Here is a 17,591-nt window from a genome sequence, read left to right on the forward strand (position 1 = left end):
TATATGTGGAACCAGTTATATACGACTGCGAGATCGGCGACTTTAATTATCTTCAGACGTTACATCCATTTAAGAGCTCTGCAGTACATGCTCCTCCCAGGTTCTGGCCAAATCCCCCTTTGGGTGATCACAGTACTGGTTTCTAAAATCTTTAGACGTAGTGAGTGCTCAAGAATGTGGTTTAGGTCATCTCCAGTTCCTGCCATACAGTTACTTCCTTTGCTTTTGGGTACTTGATTGGCTGTCTCTATCAGGTCCTAATGATAAAATTACTAAAATCAAAATGTTGGACTTCCTGTTATGTTACGGTCATATGTCTCATGGACTTTTTTGTCCAAAAATTACAATGAGGTGCTTGCACTTTTAGGTGCAATGGAGAATACTCACTATTGCATGTCTTGCTGATCTATATCGTGTTGAAGCACCAACTAAAATTTCACCTACATGGGATGATGATTACCCAATTTGCAGTCTTGGTAGCCGGGAATCGGTCCGCCAGGACCTCCGCTCCTGGCCGCCGCCCGACTCACATTGCACCCGACCCCTACGGTGCCTCCTGCAGGTGGTGGGTCTGCAGGAAGATGGGCCTATGTCCCTTTTTCGGGCTGTGCCCGGCCGGGCCCGGCCACCAGACGCTTGCCCTCAGGCACCCTCCCCGGGCCTGGCTCCAGGGCGGTGCCCCGGTAACCCTATCCCGGGCAGGGTGAACTGTTCCCTCGATGGTCTTTTCTTAGGGGTCTTCTGAATTACTCTTTGTCTGGTCCCTCACCCATGGGAGACCCTACCAGGGGGCAAAAGCCCCCAGACAACATAACCCCTGGGATCCCTGGGACACACAAACCCCTCCACCACGATAAGGTAGCGATTCGCGGAGGGGGGAGCGGGAGATCGACAGACGGATTGGTGCAGCGGCTGCAGTGACAGTACCGGTCCGTCGTGGTGAAGAGGGAGCTGAGTGTAAAAGCAAAGCTCTCAATTTACCGGTCGATCTACGTCCCTACCCTCACCTATGGTCACAAGCTGTGGGTAGTGACCGAAAGAACGAGATCGCGAATACAAGCGGCGGAAATGAGCTTCCTCCGAAGGGTGGCTGGCCTCTCCCTTAGAGATAGGGTGAGAAGTTCGGCCATTCGGGAGGGGCTCAGAGTAGAGCCGCTGCTCCTCCACATCAAAAGGAGCCAGCTGAGGTGGTTCGGGCATCTGGCAAGGATGCCCCCTGGGCGCCTCCTGAGCGAGGTTTTCCGGGCATGTCCCACTGGGAGGAGGCCCCGGGACAGACCCAGGACACGCTGGAGAGATTATATCTCTCGGCTGGCCTGGGAACGCGTTGGTGTTCCCCCCGGATAAGCTGGAGGAGGTGGCTGGGGAGAGGGAGGTCTGGGCTTCTCTGCTTAGGCTGCTGCCCCTGCGACCCGGCCCCGGATAAAGCGGATGAAGATGGACAGATGGATGGATGGATGGATGGGATGATGATTATAATCTACTGCATATTTTCTGTTGCCACTAGGTGGTGCCATAATAGTGACCAATATTAGACGTCTGACAGTTTGGACTCAAGCATGCCCAGTTTTTGACAGACTTGACAATTGAGAAACCATGTAGTGTCCTGTGGCAAAAAAACAAACAACAACACAACTGTTTTTAAAATCAAGTAACATCAACTCATTAAGGCTTTCCTGACCAAATGTTATATGATTCTGCTAAACCACCATGAAACTGTACCTCAAAATATAAAACATGACAGTTTCTGTCACCACTATGTGGTGCTGTGACTATTGTTAAAAGCTAACATAGTACTGGGTTCAGGGATGGACCCATATGACAGGTTTGGTCCAGATGGATGATGTATGTGAAACTGAGCAAATATAGTTCAAAAAGTTCAAAAAAGCATTCTGTAGTCTCAGTATGTGAAACCTATAAAATATGAAAATTTTCTCTGTTACTGAAGCATGTGCACACATGGTCATGACTTTAGAAAGTTGATTCATTCCATAAAATAATAATAATCCACGGAGCAGACACAATAACGCCTCTGCACTTTGTGCTGAAGACCTAAAACTGAATGAAGCAGACAGTGTTTTCGCACTAAATGGATCAGATACAATAGGGCTCTTGCAATTTCAGTGCTCGGGCACCAACTATTAGACTACTACAGGTAGGGATGGGAGTCGAGAGCCAATTCTTGTAGAAAACCGGTCCCTAGAAGTCCAATTCCTTGGAATTGTTAGTCTGCCTTATCAATGATTCCGCTTATCAGTTCGTGCACTCCTTCTACAATCAACTAATATCAGTTCGTGTGTCAGACGAGGAAAATAGAGGCGCAGTCTAGAGAGTGGATATAGAAATATAGCTTTATTGCACCAAAGGACGACAGCATGATGGTAAAGTGGAAAACTGCATCCAGGACATAAACAACCGCATTATGTTGCTAACACAACTTTGGTTCTTTGCAAGCTTCTGCACAGACAGCATGCTAATGCTAAGCTAGCCAAGAACCCAGAGTGAAAGCTAAGTGAACGCCGACCCCAGCAGCCAGACCCTGAACTTCAACAGGTAACAAGCTGATGAGCAGTTAGGCTGCAAACTCCCGTTCTACCTGTTCATGCTTCTAAAGCAGAAAGACTGTCATGCAATTAATTTGCATCAATGTAATTTCTTTATTACTGCTTAGCAATCACTGTTACTCTGAAAACGGAGCCAATAAGAACCCAATGAGAATCAATAAGGAATCAAATCGATAAGTGATATCGATAATGGATTCGGAAGCGCTAAATTCTTATCAATTCCTGTCCCTAAACTCCAGGGCTGTAGGTCTCATAACAGTAAGTAGAGTAGGTCTTGGAAATGAAAAACATGCATATAGTTAACAATATTATTTCTCAATGATAACTGTAATTATACCAATGTTTAAAAATGGCCTGATGGACAATGTCCTCCATATTACCTTCTCGGTGACACTCTGCGTGTTGATCTGCTTTCTCAGCTCCAGGCTCAGCTGCCTGAAGCGTGCTGACTTTTGCTCCGCCCCTTCGCTACACACAGAATTGCGATACGCCTGGATCACGGGTCGCTGCTTCTCAGGTACCAGCAGAATGTTGCTGAGCTCAGAGGACCTGTCCCCACAGGTGAGGTCCTCAAGTGTGGATCCAGTTAAGAGGCTGTCCTGTGAACAACAGAAACACTTTACATGACCAAAGGTCCTGATACGTTAGTCGGTAAAATCTTCATAAAGACTTTCAGGCTCTGCGTGAGTCTGTGGAGCTCAGCCACATGAAATGACCCAGCTCATGGACACACACACACACACACACACACACACACACACACACACACACACACACACACACACACACACAAAGAAGGCAAGTATTAATATTTAATATATGTATTGAAAATATGGATCTGTTTATTGTTAGTATATGTGGGCCAAATGTTGATGACCCCTCCTTTTTTCATACCTTCTTCTCTTCACCTTCACCTTCACTCTGACACCAAGAGTCAGAGCAACTGACAGTCTACACTCAAACAACACACATGTGATTTTGGTCTTTGCGATGTGGCATTCACATCCCTCTCAGAGGCAAGAAAAAGGTCACACACTGGACTTGGTGCTTTCCCACGGGCTGGATGTGTGCATCACGGAAATATCTGAGTTGGGCATCTCTGATCATTTTCCTGTGTTGTTCACTCTGACGCTGCGCTGCTCGGTAGATAAGCCGTACGCCCCAGCGCGCAAAAAGCGAGCGCTTAATGTTCTAAAAGCGCCCGCTTTTTCTGCTGCCTTTATGGACTCTGGAATAATGAACTCCAACTGTAAAAGTGTTGAGGACCTTTCGGACATTCTTCATTCTACCTGCACTGATATTTTGGACTCGATTGCTCCGTTTAGGACTGTGCGCACTAAGCAATTATCAGAGCCGTGGTTGAATGAACATACGTGCTCCCTTAGACGTGACTATAGACGCGCCAAAAGGAGATGGAAAAAGGGCAGATTGCAAGTTTCTCTATAGATTTTAAGGACTCGTCTTTCTGCTTACCAAGAAGCTGTAAAAACTGCAAAGACACAGTTTGTCTCAAACTTAGTGTCAGTAAACAGTCACAGGCCTCAGGTACTTTCTAATGTCCTTAATCGCTTTCTTAGTTCATGTGATAATGCCGGAGTCATTTCTTCACCAAGTATTCATTTTCAGCAACTTTAATCATATCGACAGCTCTCTGGGCGCCCTTTCCTCCTATTGTAAAACACATGTAAAAAACCTTGGTGTCTACATTGATGGTTCTTTTAGATTGAATAAGCAGGTGAGTGCAGTAGTCCAGTTCTGCTTCTTTCAGTTAAGACATCTGGCCAAGGTAAAGCCATACCTCCCGGCTAACGTCTTTGAACATGTTATTCACATTTTCCTTACTTGCAGAGTGGACTACTGCAATTCATTGTATTTTGGTCTTGAGCAGGCCTCCATTCATCGTCTTCAGATCCAGCTGCTCGCCTGCTAACTGGTACCAAACGGAGAGAGAATATAACCCCAGTTTTAGCTTCTCTACACTGGCTTCCTGTCCCCTACAGGATCCAGTTTAACCCTGGAGAACCCATGGGGTCAAATTTGACCCCATGGTTTCCCTAGAAAACCAATGGGGTTGGCTCTGACCCCATGGGTTCTCCAGGGTTAAACTTTCACTTGTTTGTTTTTAAGTCGCTTAATGCCCGAGCCCCTTCTTACGTGTCTGAGCTCCTCTCTGTTTATGCTCCAGGAAAAACCATGAGGTCTAGCTCAAAATTAATGCTTTCCATGCCACGGACTAGTCTCAAATCTCGTGGTGATAGAGCCTTCTCTGTGGCAGGTCCCAGACTTTGGAATAGTCTCCCCCTAAATATTAGATCTGCACAAACACTTGAGCAATTTAAATCACTACTAAAGACACATTTTTGTGCCCTGGCTTTTAACACACTATGACCCAAGCATTTTGGTCTTATTTTAATAGTCTTAGTTATTGTTTTAATTCTTTTATTGTCCTATCATTGTTTTATATTGTTATTATTGTTTTACATTGTCTCTTTTTAATGGCATTTTATATTGTTAAGCACTTTGTGCAGCATTGTTTGTCTGGAAATGTGCTATATAAATAAATTTGACCTTGACCTCTCTCAGGGTCCGTAAGCTGTGTGTCATCCAGTACACCACTCACACTTTTACTTTACTACTTTTTAGTTAGCAGCTCCATGATGAGGGCTATTATAGGCACTCAGATTTATCCTGGAACTATCAGTGATCATGCACCGGTCTCTCTCTCAGAATAGAAAACTATTCTGAAGAAGTACAAAAATCTCTTCCTAGATCACATAAGTTTGCAGAGAATATCTGCCTCCTCAAAATACCAACTGGATGATGTTTATCTCGATCACTGAGCATTTCCATTAGTACACGTGGTTGGCTATAGTTCTGTCTCCCTGTCGCCTTGCCGGTAGATGAAGGTGGTCTCTGGGACTGTCTGTGGTGGCTTCCTGGGGCCTGGAGAGCTGCAGCTGCTGTTTTAGGGTGTCTGTGTGTCCGCCTTGGTTGGTGGGGGTTGGTAGGGGACTGGGGTAGATGCTAATACAGCTGATAAATTTGGGAAGAATCATAAGCTGGAGGAGTGATATGAGATGGTAGCAACTTTACTGACAAAAATCTATCAGATGTTTTCACAGGTGGCTGGAGACACTGGTAAGTGTGGTGGGTGAACAGCGTCTGTGACGGTTATTAGAGATGATGTCTAATACATAGCTTTTTGCTTGTCTAGCAGCATCCTGGTAAAGAAGCAGCGCTTCCCTAAACATTCACAGGGGATCTGAAGTTTATCTTTTTTCCATTTTCTTTGTGCTCGGTCCTTCTGAGAGGCTGAGTGGCATCGTTTAGCCAGGGATCTATTTTAGGTTTAACACACTTAGCTTTAAAAGGAGCAAAAGGATGGAGAACATCTGAACAAGTGGCACTGAACAAAGTGAGCAGATGATCTGCACTCAGCTTAAGAGAGTGACCATCCGAGGGAGGGGCACTAACATTTTAACAAACAGCAGAAACATTTCCAGCAGTAGCAGGAGTGATGATGCTGAGATTGCAAAAGAGGTTTAACTGGTGGACCTGGCACAGAGTCCAAAGTATGTCAATGCTCATTGGTGGGGCCCCTGGCTGATTGAACAAGATTAAAAGAGTCAATAAGATTCAGGAAGTTTTTCACAAGAGGTTTTCTGGGACAGCAAACATGAATATAAAAATCCCCAAGAATACTGTCAAATATTGATATTAATCCAGATAAAAAGGTGGAAAAGCCTTAAATAAAATCCCTGTTAAACTTGGGAGGATGATACACAAGTGCACACAGCACAGGAGAAGACAGATCCATCAAAAATAATAGTAGTTCAAAGCTGCCATAAATATCAGCAGTGAGCTGTCGGCATTTAAACAGTTTTAAAAAACAGATGCAAGACCACTGCCGCAACCAATTTCCCACTGGAGTGGGCATGAGTTCAGAGAAAGGGCTTAACTCACTTCAATAACGCGACAATTTTCAGTCAAGAATAAAAAATCCAAGTAACGGGAGGTGAAGAAATCAGGACGGATGAAGGTCTTGTTAGCTAGTGATCTAGTGTTAACCAGAGCCAAGCTAATCAAGATCGGGCCGGAGGCCGGCGGGGGATGCACGACCCGGCAGGCGGAGATTCTAGGTGACAACACAAACTCTACTGAGGTGATGTGTGCAATACCACATTCTACAGTAAACTAAATGCCACACTCTACTAGTGCACTCATCATTTGTAGACTGAGGAGTAATAGTATCTTATAGTAAATCATTTTCCAATTACTCAATTAATCCATGGAATAACTGATAGATTTCTCCAGTGTTTCCCAACCTTTCAGAGCCACGGCACATATTTCACATTAGAAAAATCACACGGCACACCACCAAACAAAATGTCACAAACACCATATTGACAATTTTTCCCTGCTCGCCAGGCATAGCAGAATTGGCTCGGTTTGTCCCGAGCCAATTCAAATACACTCTTTTGCTTACATGTGACCACTACTCATGCTAGGGAATTCATCTAGGTCGGATTCTCCTTTTAAGCACCCACCCTGGCATAGACTTTCCCAGGGAGGCTGAGGAGCTATAGTGGGAGCACACCCTCCAGTCTCCCTGTTTAATGATAGGAACCACCACCCCGGTTTGCCAATCTAGAGGTACTGCCTCTGGATTGCCAAGCAATATTGTAGAGACGTGTCAACCCGGACAGCCCTTCAACACCCAGAGCCTTCAGGAACTCAGGATACACCTCATCGACCCCAGGGGCTCTGCCTCCAAGTTGTTGTTTAACTGCCTCAGTCTGCTTCCTCTATGAAGGACGTGCCAGTGGGATTAGGGAGGTCCTCAAAGTTTTCCTTCCACATTGTGACAATATGTTAAAAGCACCAAACACAGTGTTGATAGAGCACTGCTTTCCCCTCCTGAGATACCTGACGATTTGCCAAAATTGCCTTGAGGCAGTCTGAAAGTCTCTTTTTATGGTCTCGTCAAACTCCTCCCACCCCCGAGTTTTTGCTTCAGCCACTGCCAGAGCCACGTTCCACTTGGCCTGCCGGTACCTCCTGGCTGCCTCCAGCACCACAGGCTAACCAAGCCCGATAGGACTCTTTCTTCAGCCTGGTGACTCCTTTCACCTCCAGTGTCTACCATCTAGCTCGGGAGTTACCATAATGACAGGCACCAGATACCTTGCAGCTGCAGCTCAGTGCAGCAGCCTCAGCAATGGAGGTGCTGAATATGGTCCATTCGGACTCAGTGTCCCCCGTCTCTCTCAGAACGCTGTTGAAGCTCTTCCGGAGGTGCAAGTTGAAGATCTTGTGGACCGAGGCCTCTGCTTGGTGTTTCCAGAGCACCGTCACTATGCGTTCAGTTGCGCCAGGTCTGTCAAGCATCCTTCAGAGAACTTCTGGAGACTGCACAGAGACCTGCCATCTTCAGACGTTTTCTGATGACTCTGGGATGGCTGGATGCATCACTGAGGTTGATAAGATGGAGTACCAGGCTGTGGTTGACTCCTTTGTCACGTGGTGCGAGTAGAAAGACTAAAGAATTGACTGTGGACTTTAGGAAGACCAGGAAACCTTGAACCCTGTTACAATCCAGGGGGTTGATGTGGAGATTGTGGAGGACTATAAATACATTGGAGTACACATAGATAATAAACTGGACGGGGTTTAAAACACCACTGCACTTTACAGGAAGGGCCAGAGTCGTGTCTATTTTCTGAGGCGGCTGAAGTGTTTAAAACATCATCTTTGTGACCAGTGCCATCCTCTATGCTGTTACATGCTGGGGCAGCAGCTCTGTAGCTAACCACCATGTAGCACATTTTTTTGTATACTTTATTAATCGCCTGTAGGGAAATTATTCTCTGCATTTAACCCATTCACTCAGTGAAGCAGCTAGCCCAACCTCAGTAACCCTACAAACGCCACTGCTGTTTAGTCTTAATTTATGTTGGAAGTGATAGCAGAGCTGTACGATTTAATTTTTCGAAAATCAGAACATGGTATATTATTTAATCTTAATTTTGGGGTGGAAACTTCCCTCATACCACTAGAGGGAGCCCACGTACCACCAGTGGTATGCGTACCTCAGTTTGAGAATGACTGCTCCAGAACATACGGCCTCAGACCTGATGATGCGATTACAAAATCGATCATTGACCTGCAGCCTAGGATGTCCTGGGGCCATGTGCACGTATGGGCACCGTAATGATGGAAGATGGTGTTTGTTATGGACAAACTGTTTGCACAGAAGTCAGATAATGCAACACCGCTTGGGTGCAGATAAGGCAGACCATTCCTCCCAGTTACACCCCTCCAGGTCTCACTGTCGTTGCCCACATGAGCCTTGAAGTCTTGAAGCACTTACTTCTAACTGAAGGACTCTGTCTCTAGGTTTTTGTGTGGTGCCCTTGGCCTGTTGAATCCAGCTGTGGGCTCCTCCGCCATCTCCGAAATGTGTACCGACGATAAGGCTGTAAACCTACAGATCACACACAAAACTGTCAGTGAGTCACTGCAGAGGTTCTGGACCACTGTTCTAGTGCTTTCTGTTCAGCCACACCGGAGGGTTTTTGAGTATGAAAGGCCCGTTAAACGTAAGTATGGACTTTGACTAAGCCACTCAAAAACTTTTTGTTTTTTTAACCACTCAGCCGTGGAGTTGTTGGTGTGTTTCCAATCACCCTCGTGCTGCAGAGCCTTTGTGTGCTTGAACTTCAGGCCACAAACTGATGGCCAGAATAGTGTCACTTGATTTTGGCATTGCAAAACAAACTGGTATAGAAGGATAAGATAAAACTTAAAAAGCAAACGTTAATAATACAAAAATGTTGTTTTGGGATTTTTTAAATAAATTTTTTTATTTTTTTATTTATTTTTACTTTTGTGCAAAACAGTTTCTTTTTATGCTCTGTGGAGCTCCTCTGGCATGTTTGGGAGGGACTGAGAGGAGGGGCTTCACAGCTAAGTCTTCACAGGTGTACTTTGCACAGACTTTGCAGATCGTGGACACAACCAGCTATCCATCTTTACTGAACAACTTTGTAATGGACGTTTGATCTCAGGATATTTCTTTGCTCTTTCCAGCTTCAATCCAGCACTTGAAGCTGGGTTGGCTTAAAGACATTTACTCTAAACTAGCTTATTAATTGCACACACGTTTGCAGGAGTATTGTGTGAGCTAACTAGATTCCCTGCAGTGCATATCCTTCTTAAGAGACCAGTGTGTTACTGGAATCCAGTTCCCCTCTGCAGCCACATGCCTGACTGAAGGAAGCTGTCCATCCTCTGACTCCCTCTCAGAACACTAACAGAGTTCTTTAAAGTACTAAAGCTAACAATGCTACAATGTACTCATGAACACACCAGCACAACATACTGTCTGAATAGTAGTTGAAATAACTGAGAAGGTGTTTCAGGTGATATGGATTAGTTATCTGGTGGATACAGAAACTGCAGTTTCTCATCAAAGCAGAATACAATGATTACAACAAACATTAAGCAACAGCTGTTCATGAATTCACTGCACCAATGCCATCCAACCCTTCACTTAATACATATTATAAAATAACAGCAGTTTACCTGAGCTGAGATGAATTGAATAAACCAAACAAGAAGACTTTCTGTTAGTAATGGTAAATTACCTCTCCGAGGCTCACTGGAGTGTTGAGCAGAAGGTTGGCTATGGAGTCAGACAAGGAAAGGTTCTTGATCAGGAACTGTTGGAAAACTGATTCATTCTTCAACACGCTGGCCAGAGTGAAGCCTGCACCCAAAACACATGAAATCATGTGAACACTTTCATGTCATTCAGTAAAACGAGAGTTTTGAAAATAACATGTATATATGTATGATGTATGATCGAGACGTTCTACTACTGTACTCAGAGGAAACGAGTTTCTTCTTCTCGAGCGCCATCATTCTGCTCATGGCTCTCCTGCTATATAAGATTAGATTCCCAACTGTGCATATGTTGGTTTGAAATTTCACTGTGGAGCTAAACTGAGTTAATCTTCATTTTCAGGGTCATCACTGGAAGAAGAAAACACACTGTGGCTTGTCCCAGTGCAGGATCTTGCACTGACTCGCTAACACTTTGTCCTCTTTCTCAAAAGGAAATTCAAAACACAAGAACTGTTTCGAAATGGTGAAGCACAGACTTCCACAAAGCAACAGTCAAACTGGATTTAGTATAGCTGGAAGTCACTATTGTGTGCTATTGATCAACTATGTTGCTGCCATCCCATGATCAATATCTCAGTCCTTCCTTGGTCTTGCAATATTTTTGGTCTCAGTGGCATTACCTTGGCCTCCAGTAATGCTGTGAGGAACCTTGGAGTCATTTTTGACCAGGACATGTCCTTAAAGGCACATATTAAACAAATATGTTAGACTGCTTTCTTCCATTTGCGCAACATCTCTAAAATTAGAAATATCCTGTCTCAGAGTGATGCTGAAAAACTAGTTCATGCCTTCATTACTTCCAGGCTGGACTACTGTAATTCATTATTATCAGGATGTCCTAAAAACTCGCTGAAAAGTCTTCAGTTAATCCAAAATGCTGCAGCAAGAGTCCTGACAGGGACTAGGAAGAGAGAGCATATTTCTCCTGTTTTGGCTTCCCTTCATTGGCTTCCTGTTAAATCCAGAATTGAATTCAAAATCCTGCTCCTCACTTACAAGGTCTTAAATAATCAGGCCCCATCTTATCTTAATGACCTTGTAGTACCATATCACCCTATTAGAGCACTTCGCTCTCGCTCTGCAGGCCTACTTGCTGTTCCTAGGGTATTTAAAAGTAGAATGGGAGGGAGAGCCTTCAGTTTTCAGGCCCCTCTTCTGTGGAACCAGCTTCCAGTTTGGATTTGGGAGACAGACACTATCTCTACTTTCAAGATTAGGCTTCAAACTTTCCTTTTTGCTAAAGCATATAGTTAGGGCTGGACCAGGTGACCCTGAATCCTCCCTTAGTTATGCTGCAATAGACGTAGGCTGCCGGGGATTCCCATGATGCATCAAGTTTTTCCTTTCCAGTCACCTTCTCACTCACTATGTGTTAATAGACCTCTCTGCATCGAATCATATCTGTTATTAATCTCTGTCTCTCTTCCACAGCATGTCTTTATCCTGTTTTCCTTCTTTCACCCCAACCGGTCGCAGCAGATGGCCCCGCCCCTCCCTGAGCCTGGTTCTGCCGGAGGTTTCTTCCTGTTAAAAGGGAGTTTTTCCTTCCCACTGTCGCCAAAGTGCTTGCTCATAGGGGGTCATATGATATGATTGTTGGGTTTTTCTCTGTATTTAATATTGTGCTATCTACTGTACAGTATAAAGCGCCTTGAGGCGACTTTTGTTGTGATTTGGCGCTATATAAATAAAATTGAATTGAATTGAATTGAATTGAATTACCATCCCCACCCTAAATGACCATAGCCCCTCCACCCTTATTTATTTATGATATTATATAACCGCTTGTATACAGCCCCACAATGTTTCTGTTTCAATGTTTCTACGCATACACCATGTATATAGTTTACTCACATATATGTATACATATATATTGCTTTCTCCTTGTTGTATATTGTTTTCTTTACTTTGCACCTTTGTCGTCCAGCTATCCAATTTCGCTGTACAAGAATCCACACAATGACAATAACAGCTCTAAAGTCTAAAGTGTAAAAGTCACACCTTGGCTGTTGTTAAAGTTGTGGTCATGTGGTAATGGGGTGGAGCTGAGGCTCTCCAGGTGCTGCTGCAGGGTCTCCAGCTCTTGACCTAAACCAGGTCTATCAGATGTGAAGAGCTGATTCTGTTCAACCACTTCACTTATCCGCTCCAGCAGCTGGGTCACACTGAAAGAGATTCAGACACGAAACATTCTCACACCTCAAAAGAAGAAGAACACAGTCTCTCTACGGGCAGGAGTTAATGACAGGTTCTGTAATATGTTGACTTTTTAGTGCCTGCACATAAAAACAGTGTTGTACATGTTGCCTCAGCAGAAAATATGCTACATTTATGATCTTTCAAATCTAAAATAACTATTAACATAAATAAAAATTTATAATGTTGTAACATTCTAGCAACATTGATCACAAAAGTGAGCGTTCAATTCAAGCCTCTTCAGCTGCAGCAAGGCCTAGTTTCAGTGCTGGGAAATGTGAGGGGCTTGGGGGGGTCAGAGGCCTTTGCACTGGAACCATCATATGTAGAAGAACTGACCTTAGAGTGTGCTCGAGAAGCAGTGAACATATTTCTCACAAGTCAGCCAAAACACAAATGAACAAGTGACTATGGAAAAGCCCTACTCACGTGGAGTTCTTATATTGCAGGAAACCAAATTCATCTCTCTGTCCATCTGGGCAGAGCGACTGCATGATGGGAATGATGCCAGCCGAGGTGAGCGGTGCAGCGCTGTAAAAGGCTGGACATGAGGGAGGGAAGGAATGGGACAGGTGCCACAAAAGGAGAAAAAGACACAGCCACAGACAGAGAGTGAGAGGGACGAGGGAAACAGAGGACGCAAATATGAAGGGTTGGTAAAGAAAATCAGACCTCCAAACAGGACAATGAGTATGAAAAAGGAGAAGGAGAGATTGTGTTAGAGTCAGAAAGGAGGAAAGCAGCACAGCAGTTAATGGCCAAAGAGGCTCCCACATGTCAATGCTGAACATGAAGCCTTTCATCATGTTGTCATGGTCTGTGATATTTTTCCACTTCTGTCCATAAATGCTAGCTGGACCATCTCACAGCCGGTGATAAAAGAAAATTTGGTTCCTGCTAATTGCTCCAAGTTTCCATGGTTACTCTGCTCCTGAAGCTTGCCTGTGGGTGTGGATTCATCCTACCCACAGAAACACTTCCCACTGTCCTCCTGCTCACTCTCATATCTGTATTGTCCAGCTATGCTATTCTTACAGTTTCTCTTTCTTACCACATGTTTATAACCACTCTGCATGTCTTTTATCCTGTTCTCCTCCCCTCACCCCAACCGGTCGCGGTTGGCCGCCCCTCCCTGAGCCTGGTTCTGTCTGAGGTTTCTTCCTGTTCCCACTTGTGGGACTAATAAAGGTCATCTTATCTTATCTTATCTTATCTGTTAAAAGGGAGTTTTTCTTATTTTTTCCTTCCCCAAAGTGCTAGCTCACAGGGGTGGGGATTCTTCTGATTGTTGGGGTTTCTCTCTATTATTGGAAGGTCTTTACCTGGAAATATAAAGCACCTTGAGGTGACTGTTGTTGCAATTTGGTGCTATATAAATAAAAGTGAATTATATTGAATTGAACTTCTCTCTTTAACGGTTGCCTACGGCTGTCTTAGTCTCTGGGTTACATACTCTTTCACCTGCTGCCCTCATAAAGAAAGGTGTCTGTTGCCAGCTTCTAGCCTTCATTGTTTTACCCTGGTGTCACTGCAGGTCTAAAGCTGAATGTTTCATTTGTATTGTATTTAAAAGTTTACGTTTAGGGAAATCCCCTGAAACACTATGCTTTATAGCCAAAAAAAGTCAAAAGAAAAAGAAAAATGTAAACTAACACACTTCACAGAATATCATGGTGGGTTGAAGACAAACCCACAGTGAAATATGGTTTCATTTGTAACAAACTGAGTCCACTCTGACCAAGAAGAAGCATTGTTCAATGTCTTGCTCCACCCCTTTATCCTTTTCCTTTTGTGGGAAAAGGATAGTGTGCCCAAATACACTCTGCAGCATTAAAATAAACTACCGGACTGATTATAGTAAAAACTATAATCATCATATTATGATTGTTTTGGCTAAAAATAGTTTTTCCAGAATAGTTTTATTAACCTAACCCACTAAACATTGGACGTAAGATAGATAAACAAACACGATTTATTCTGTGTTACTCAAATTATTCAGAACATGTGGGGTTTTTGTTTTGTTTGTTATTTTAAGTTTTCCAGTTTTTCCTTAACTGGTTTATTTATTTTAATTAATCAACTTATTTGTTTGTAAGTAGGTTAAAACTACCATTTATTTAAAAAATGTGAAATATTAAAAACATTGAAATCCATCCCAAAAGGTTGATTCTGTTCATCTGGACGTCTTCAGTGGGAGAAATGTTTCATCATCATCCAGGTGACTTCTTCAGTCTCAGCTGACTGCAGGTTTCTCCGATCTCATGAACCTCGTCAGTGGACTAAAATCGTATGTCCAAAATGACATAAAAGATGTCCCTTTGACGCAGTGGGAACAATTTAACTACACAAAAAGCTGACTTTTACAGATGTTCGCTTTTCAAATGAAAAATCAATGAAACAAAAGGTGGACTTGGTGAAGAAACTATGGAGTCCCCCTTAAACTAATGACTGCATTTAACTGCCAGTCCACAGGTTGTGTGGAGATCACAGGGTCAATACGAGATCCAGGCAACAGCAAAGATTGTCTTTACATGTCACAGGTCACCAAGTATATATAGACATCATTTATTCAGTGATGAGTCCACAGTGAATAATGCCATCATGCATTTCTATAATGGAAGTGTGAAAATATAAGTATGTAAAATGTGCCCTACAAAGTAGTTCAGTTCATTCTTCAGCTCACTGACATCTGTCCTCTCTGATCAGGTCACAGGCTGGTAGATATACTGAGGGAGTGTTAAGTGCACAGCGTGGTGTAGGAAACAGAATTAGCATGTACTAAACAGCAGCTCATTAATAAATGTAAGTTTTCATAGCCTGCTCAGAAACACTGAACATGGTGAAAAGATTCAACAGTAATTACAGAAGGATTTGTTAGCGCTGTCATGGATTAGATTACTTCTCGTAATTCCATTGGATAACAATACAGATGTGCTTCTCTGTGTCCGCCAACCAGCAGTGTGCATCACAGTGCTGGTTCTGAGGTGAACTAAGTAAGCCTGAGCGGAGCACACTCACAGGAGCCAGATGAGCCTTTTTACCTGAGTGCACTCACTGAATTAAAACCCAGATAATTCAGTCCTTCAGGAGCTCATGAGATAAAAAGTAAGATGAACTCCCTTCATTACCTTTTTTTGTTTTGCATCTTATAAAGTTGAAAACGTTTCAGCGAGCAGACGTAAAGTCCCGACTGAGAAGGGTAACATCCACTATGCTAGGACTAAACTAAAACCATCTTGTTGGGGACTGAAGTTACTCTGCAATCCAAGTTTTAGACATCAGACTCATCTGCACTCACGTTTTACCGACTCTGTAAGTGCTGAGCTCATTCATTTATACACCTGGAGCAAATACATCATGCTTGTTATTCATGTTATTTTAAAAGGCACTGTTGGAATTATCCGTACTGGCCCCCTGACTGGGCAACAATACTGTTTATCATCTAATGTGTTGAGTAGCCTGTAAAGGTGTCCAATGCACAGATTCAGAAGGAATATGAAACTGGCTTTTTCAATCTACATCCTTTGGTTTTGTGTGTAGTGTGCCCAACTGCAACCACAACTATATACACCAATGTGTGTGTACACCTGATCATTTGTTTCCTTTATGAGACATGATTATACATCACTACATTTAAGATACATCAAACTTGGCTGCCTGTTCAGTCTTTTATTCTGTGGTGCAAATATCACTTTTTTCTCTGTGTTGCATTTAAAATGCTCCATTTATAGTTAAACCATGAATTTGTTTCTTGACTTTGTATCAAAAATCAACCTTAAGAGATAACAGAAGGGACAGTTTAAGATGATCACTCAAACAAATCTGACAGCAATTTAAATCAAAGTGAAAGAAATCTCCAACAGCCAATGAATCAATCCGGGTCCCGGGAAGAGCTCGGCCTTCCAATATACAGAGTATATGTTATATAATCTGTTAGCATAAAACAAATTCACGATGACACTTACACACTGGTCCATCCAAAATGTTGAGAACATGCATCATGCAGAAGAAAGAAAGGAAGACAGAAAAAAAAGAAAGAAATGTAAAATAAAAGAATAAAAGACAAAGAAATCAAATAAACTGGGTGCTCTGATGGCTACAGGGAACAGTTACACATGAAAAACCAGCTAACAGCTGAGCAGACACATCACTAGGAGATGAACTAAGAACGCAAAAACAGGAAATGTTGCAGAAGTTGATCTCATACTTTTGGTGGATCGAGTGGGAGGACAGTATAAAGGGTCCATATAAGACTAAATTAGCTGCTGGTATGATGGTATGGTATGATACTGCAGGTATTACTGTCGGGTGGTCTGCAGCTTCCTTTCCAACATTTTTTATTTAGTAAAAGCAGTTTCATGTTGCATATTTTACCTTTGAAGGCAGTGAGGTGCAGCAGCTGCTGCCTCACCATGAAGCAGGAGCTGAATAATGATATCAAGTTTACTTAAGTTCCTCCTGGTAATAATACTCCTCATTTTTGGTCAGTACTAAGGCAGTGCACATAACTCCACCCCCTTTATGGTAAACTTAAGCCATAAATAGAAACACATTTATTCTTGACATATTGCTTTGTGGTCAATGGTTAGTCAGTATTGGCCACTTCATTGGCAACCCTCTGTATTCACCACACTGGCATACTTTATTCTAAGGCTGCAATGATTCATTGAGTAATTAGAGTAACTCAATCATACAAAATCCTCAGTGCTGTGTTTCACGCACGACCGTGTTCAGTCATCATCATGTAAATGCAAGTTTCGCCCACATAAAAAAATATATATATAATATATATGCATATATATATACGGAGTGAATTGTAAAATCAGTCCTTTATGACCAGTTTCTAATTTGGAAATCAATAAGCAGTTCATTTTGAAATAGCTGTTTTTTCTCTTTTAAATATTTATTATTGTTCATTAATAAAACAAAAACATTTCATATCCAATTACTCGATTAACCAATGAAATAATCGACAGGAAGCTTCAAAGATTTGCTTTGTCTGGTAGATACCTGCACTTTTTGTTCACACAGTTATTATGCTGGTCTAGTCATTTTTATGTATCTTTAGGTTAACATTTTTTGATTATATATTTAAAAATATTCTCTAAACATGCTGAAAGTAAAAATAATTTGAACTTGAATATG

At 42.8% G+C, this 17,591-nt stretch overlaps 1 protein-coding gene across 1 annotated transcript in view; it reads right to left on the reverse strand.

Moving 5' to 3' along the window:
- Positions 1 to 17,591, reverse strand: part of abca2 (ATP-binding cassette, sub-family A (ABC1), member 2) — a 132,065-nt gene that overhangs the window by 69,818 nt on the left and 44,656 nt on the right. Inside the window, exons 3-7 of the mRNA XM_063489427.1 lie at positions 12,876 to 12,987; positions 12,252 to 12,415; positions 10,211 to 10,332; positions 8,935 to 9,048; positions 2,945 to 3,163 (exon numbers count right to left, since the gene is read on the reverse strand). Coding sequence (XP_063345497.1) covers positions 2,945 to 3,163; positions 8,935 to 9,048; positions 10,211 to 10,332; positions 12,252 to 12,415; positions 12,876 to 12,987 — 731 coding nt within the window. The remainder of the gene's footprint in view (positions 1 to 2,944; positions 3,164 to 8,934; positions 9,049 to 10,210; positions 10,333 to 12,251; positions 12,416 to 12,875; positions 12,988 to 17,591) is intronic.

The sequence above is a fragment of the Pelmatolapia mariae genome, linkage group LG12 (assembly GCF_036321145.2).
Source record: "Pelmatolapia mariae isolate MD_Pm_ZW linkage group LG12, Pm_UMD_F_2, whole genome shotgun sequence".
NCBI classification, from domain to species: Eukaryota; Metazoa; Chordata; class Actinopteri; order Cichliformes; family Cichlidae; genus Pelmatolapia; species Pelmatolapia mariae.